Here is a 5,458-nt window from a genome sequence, read left to right on the forward strand (position 1 = left end):
CCCTGTTTCCTGACAGCGAAGAGACAACAGAAGGGGACGACGTAAGAGACAAAGGCGGTGAAGGAGACAGAAGAAATAAAGAAAGAGACAAAGGAGACAGAGAAAATAAAGAAAGAGACAAAGGAGACAGAGAGAATAAAGAAAGAGACAAAGAAGAGTAAGGGAGATAACAAGACAGAGACAAAGGAGACAGAAGAAATAGAGAAAGAGACAAAGGAGACACAGGAGGAGACAAACAAGACAACGGAGACAGAGAAATAAACAAAAGAGACAAAGGAGACACAGACGGAGACAAACAAGACAAAGTAGAGACAGACGGAGACAGAGCAAAGAGACAAAAGAGACAGAAGAAACAAAGGAGACAGGTAGTACCAGCAAACCGCTTCCCGCCTCCTAATTTAATTAAATATTTCTCAAAGATATCGCAGTCTAGATTTGTGCGGCAGACAATCATGCAGCAATCCATCTTCAGCGCGTCCGCAAGAGCAACCGCTATCTGCGCATACACCCCAAAACCCTAAACCCTAAACCCTAAATCCTAAACCCTGAACACTAACCACGGAACCCTGAACCCGTATGCAAGGCGCAGGCAGCAACAAATTCGCAATGAACAATACAATAAACACTATAAACCCTAAACCCTAAACCCTAATCGCAGGCATACAGCTTACGCCCTAACCCACAAGGTCTAAACGCTAACATAGCTACGCTTCATAGCAAGGGTTTAGGGTTTAGGGTTTAGGGTTTTGTACTTGAGGCTTGAGCAGTTTGGTTCTACACGAGAGGAAGTCAGGACTCTCATCCACCACAGCAGCAGCAGCAGCAGCAGCAGTTGCTGCTGTTGCTGCTGCTGCTGCTGCATGCCCCACATGCACTCCGTCGATCTCTGGCAGCCCCACCGCTGACGGGTCGAAGGGCAAAGAACATTGAAGCCCCTATAACGCATTTTATTAAAATGCATGCATGCATGCATGATATATATATATATGCATATATAAATATATATATTATATATTTAAACATATCATATAAATAATATATTATATATACATATATATATATATATGTACGCATGTATATATGTGTGCATATTATACTCTAATGGATGCATGCACTACCGGATGCATGCATGCATGCAACTGTGCATGCAGTAATGCATGCATGCACCAATGCATGCATGCATGCACTAATGCATGCATGCATTAATGCTTTCATGCATGCATTGTTTGAATTACTTGTTTGGGGTCGACTGTATAGACAACGACGTTTGCGCTGTCTGGTAGAACTGCTGTGCCTTTGAGGTCTGCCCAGCATGCATGCGGAGCTAACAAAGAAATTGCTGCTGCTGCTGCTTCTGTTCTGAGTGTTGCAGAGAAGAAGAGCGTCTGCGGACGCCGTCCTGCTGCTGCTTCACCCTGCTGCTGCAGCCTGCAGCAGCAATGCAGCAACAAAACGCACAATTGCATCCATGAAACCCTAAACCCTAAACCCTAAACCCTATAACTCTAAACCCCAACCCCTTACCCCCCAACCGAAACCCGTACCTCTTCACTGCTAACCCGTAAACCCTAAACCCTAAACCCTAAACTCTAAAACCCTAAACCCCAAACCCGTAAACCCTAAACCCTAAACCCTAAACCCTAAACCCTAAACCCTGGTTTACTCGAGGAGTTTCTTAGTTCCCTGCTCTTTAACAACTTCATCGGCTTCATCAATTATTAAAATTTGCAGACGGCTCAGCGGAACTACGCGCCGACGCACGAGGTCGAGGGTTTTGTCCAGTGTACCCACCAACACATCGACCTGCACAAACCCTAAACCCTAAACCCTAAACCCTAAACCCTAATCCTCAAACCCTAGCTCTAAACGGTGCAGGGGATACTCTAATCTCGCAGCTATGCACCTGCAAACTGCAATCAGCAATCAACTCGTCATGAACACCTTCTAAAGCATTCCAAACCCTAAACCCTAAACCCTAAACCCTAAACCCTAATCCTTACACTTTTGAAGTCGGTACGGTGAGATGAGGGGCCCCCTGGTCCCCCTCCAGTGCAGGACTCAATATTAATGCGGGGCCTCTCAAGCACTCTTCCTGCATCCACAAAACCCTAAACCCTAAACACTAAACCCTAAACCCTAAACCCTAAACTCTAAACTAACGAGCATGGATTAAGCGCGCCCGCAGCGCCTCAGGCCCTGGAAGAGTCTACAGATTCAGTGCAGCAGAAGCGGGAAGAGCAGCAGCAACAACAGCAGCAACAGCAACAGCAGCAGCAGCAGCAGCAGCAGCAAAAAGGCTGCTTCACACCGAATCGCTTGTAGCAGTTGTAGGTCTGCATGACGAGGTCTCGTGTGGGGGCGAGGCAGATGCAAAGAGGTCCAGACCCCTGCAAGCTGCTGCTGCTGCTGCTGCTGCTGCTGCTGCTGCTGCTGCTGCTGCTGCCAGCAGCAGCAGCAGGCACGGAGTCGGCTGCAGTCAAATCTGCTACAGGAGTAACGCCGTCTATGGGATATAAAAAGTGAGAAAAGCGGATCTCCACCTGCACACCAAACCCTAAACCCTAAACCCTAAACCCTAAACCCTAGAAAGATGACTGCGGAAGGCGCCTAGCGGCTCCTGCGGCGCTTGGAAGGAAGCGAATCTGAAGCGCTCAAGCGCTAGGGTTTAGGGTTTAGGGTTTAGCTAACCTCAAACCCTCTACCGCAAACACCAGGCCGCAGCGGGGAAGAAGCAAGAGACAACGGAAGCTGAAAAGCTTCACCAAGGGGCTGACCGTTCAAATAAAAAGATACAGAACCGCTGCTGCTGTTGCTGCTGCTGCTGCTGCTGCTGCTGCGGTCAATGACACAGCCCACTGCGTCGCCAGGCCCAAAGGAGCAGCCGTAGTCAAGGAATTTGCTGCAACCCAACAATAAACTGTAAACCCTAAACCCTAAACCCTAAACCCTAAACCCTAGCTGAAGTATGCAAGTGTGCACAGAAGCTCAGCGGTAAATACTAACCCCCAAAACCCCTAAGTCCTGCGCTCTACAGGCTGCATCAAGGCGCTCTACGAGGTGTTTAGGGTTTAGGGTTTAGGGTTTAGGGTTTAGGGTTTAGGGTTTGTTGTTGCGTCACCCGTTCCAGCTCTTCTTTCCTGTGCTGCCAAACCCAAACGAAAATGCCTCCAAGCCCAAAACCCTCACATTTGTTTTGCCCCCGAACCCCACACGTACTAGGCCGCGGTGTATGTACACCTCAAACTGCAGCAATATATATACATGCACATGCATACAAACATATGCATCCATGCTAGCTCTTCCTGCTGCTGCTGCTGTCGTTGCTCCTGCTGCTGTTGCTGTCTGGGGTGCTTCTGCTGCAGGCGGTGCTCCCGCCAGTCGCTTTGAGGCGCTGCTGCGCTGCTGCTGCGCTCATCCTGGCGTCTAAACTCGTTCTGCTGCTATTGCTGCTGCTATTGCTGCTGCTATTGCTGCTGCTGCTGCTGTTAGCTGACCGCATATTTGCCTCTGCATATATCTGCAGGAGCGCGGAAGCCTCTCCAGTTGTCGGTGTCTCCGCATAACAGATGAACAGTTGGGGGAGCATCAGCAGCAGCAGCAGCAGCTGCTGCTGCTGCTTTTGCTGCTCCTGTTGCTGCTGCTGCTGCTGCTGCTGCAGGGCGCAGCGACCACAGGATCTGCATGTCGCGGTCGCTGCCGTCTTGCTGCCATTCCTTATTCCCTGAGGTGTACGTACACCCCAAATGCACAACCATGTTGATACACCAACAGCAGCAGAGCAGCAGCAGCTGCTGCTGCTGCTGCTCTTGCTGCTTCTGCTGCCGGTGCAGACCCGTCTGGAATTGTGGCTAGAACAGCAGCAGCTGCAGCAGCGAAATGTGCAGGAACAACAAATGCAGCTAGAGCAGCAGCGACACGCGTCGCAGCAGCTGAAGAGCAACAGCAGCAGCAGCAGCAGCAGCGGCAGCGGCAGCAGCTCCTAACCTGGAGCAGCAGACTGGGTCGTTCCCGGTGCAGGAGTAACAGCAACTCCGCGTAGTGCTTCATGCATCAGCTGCAGCGAAGGCAACACAAATGCTGCTGTCTTGCCGCTCCCCGTCTCTGCTGCTGCACAGACGTCTCCACCCTGCAGCAGCAACAGCAGCAGCAGCAGCAGCAACAGCAGCAGCAACAGCAGCCAGACAAGATCACACGCAGCAGCAACTCCATACACACTCAACAAAACCCCAATACAAGGCTGTCGATCCCTAAACCCTAGCCGGAGGCGAGCCCAAACCCTAAACCCTAAACCCTAAACCCTAGCAAATGTAGCAGCGCAGAGAAGGTGAGCGCGAGCCCTTGCGAAGGTTCCCTCAGCAGCCCCTAGTAGAAGAGTTGCGTGGTACGAAAACGAGGGTTTAGGGTTTAGGGTTTAGGGTTTAGGGTTTTATTGATTACCCCTAGAATAAGGGGTATTGCCTCTGCTTGTATGGGTGTCGGCAGCGCCCAGCCTTCATCTTCTGCTGCAGAGACGAGCTCAGGGCAGAGCGCCAACTCAGCGAACGCCGCCATATCTACGGTGTACGTACACCTCAAGAAGTTGGGGTGTATGCGCAGCTCGCGGCAATCGCTGCTGCTGCTGCTGCTGCTGCTGCTGCTGCTGCTGCTGCTGCTGCTGCAGCGGCTGCTGCTGGAAGAGTTAAAAGGCTTTAAAAGGGTAAACAGAAACACAAAACACAAAAACAAATATTATTTTTTCAATTTGCTGCTGCTGTTCTCGACAAAGATGTGGGGCCCCCAGCCACAGCCGCCGCTGAGGGCACTCGGGGGGAGATGTCCTGAAGTAATAATAAATAAATAAATAAATTAATTAATTAATTAATTAATTAATTAATTAATTAATTAATTATTAAAGAAACAAAAATAAATTTGTAAAAAGAAAGGGGAAATAATTGATAACGAAGGAGATGATGTGGAGCAATGAGGGTTTAGGGTTTAGGGTTTAGGGTTTAGGGTTCAGCATTCAACACCCGAACACGGTTTAGGGTTTACCGCTTGGAGAATATACTTCCGCCAGCTACAAGCAAGGGTGTAGGGCTTGGAAGGGTTTAGGGTTTACTAGTTATTGCATTTAAGGGTTTAGGGTTTACTAGTTATTATTGCATTTAAGGGTTTAGGGTTTACTAGTCATTATTGCATTTAAGGGTTTAGGGTTTACTAGTTATTACTGCATTTAAGGGTTTAGGGTTTACTAGTTAACAATATTTAAGGGTTTAGGGTTTAGCGTTTCGAGACCCTATTTCTGGGGTGTATGTACACCTAAAGTTGCTGTGAGAGCAAATTGAGGTGTATAGGAAGTAAAAATTAGTATTTTCTTGTTTTTGTTTGTCTCTGTTCTAATGGGTTGGGGTGTATATGCATCTCCTGTCTGTATATTTAGGTGTCTCCTTGGAGTTGTCTCCTTTAAATTGCTCTCCGT

At 48.9% G+C, this 5,458-nt stretch overlaps 1 protein-coding gene across 1 annotated transcript; it reads right to left on the reverse strand.

Moving 5' to 3' along the window:
* Window positions 1-372: 372 nt before the first annotated feature.
* EAH_00063010 (ATP-dependent RNA helicase DDX family protein, putative) lies at window positions 373-4,686 on the reverse strand (the record flags this gene model as incomplete). The annotated part of the gene is made up of 9 exons (XM_013393188.1): window positions 373-496; window positions 1,236-1,428; window positions 1,664-1,803; window positions 2,001-2,092; window positions 2,309-2,540; window positions 2,689-2,917; window positions 3,565-3,721; window positions 3,985-4,126; window positions 4,438-4,686. Coding segments are annotated over 9 exons (1,558 nt in total), but the record flags the coding sequence as incomplete, so codon positions are not given.
* Window positions 4,687-5,458: the final 772 nt, after the last annotated feature.

This window comes from Eimeria acervulina, genomic scaffold (assembly GCF_000499425.1).
Source record: "Eimeria acervulina Houghton genomic scaffold, Eah_scaff1768, whole genome shotgun sequence".
NCBI lineage: Eukaryota > Apicomplexa > Conoidasida > Eucoccidiorida > Eimeriidae > Eimeria > Eimeria acervulina.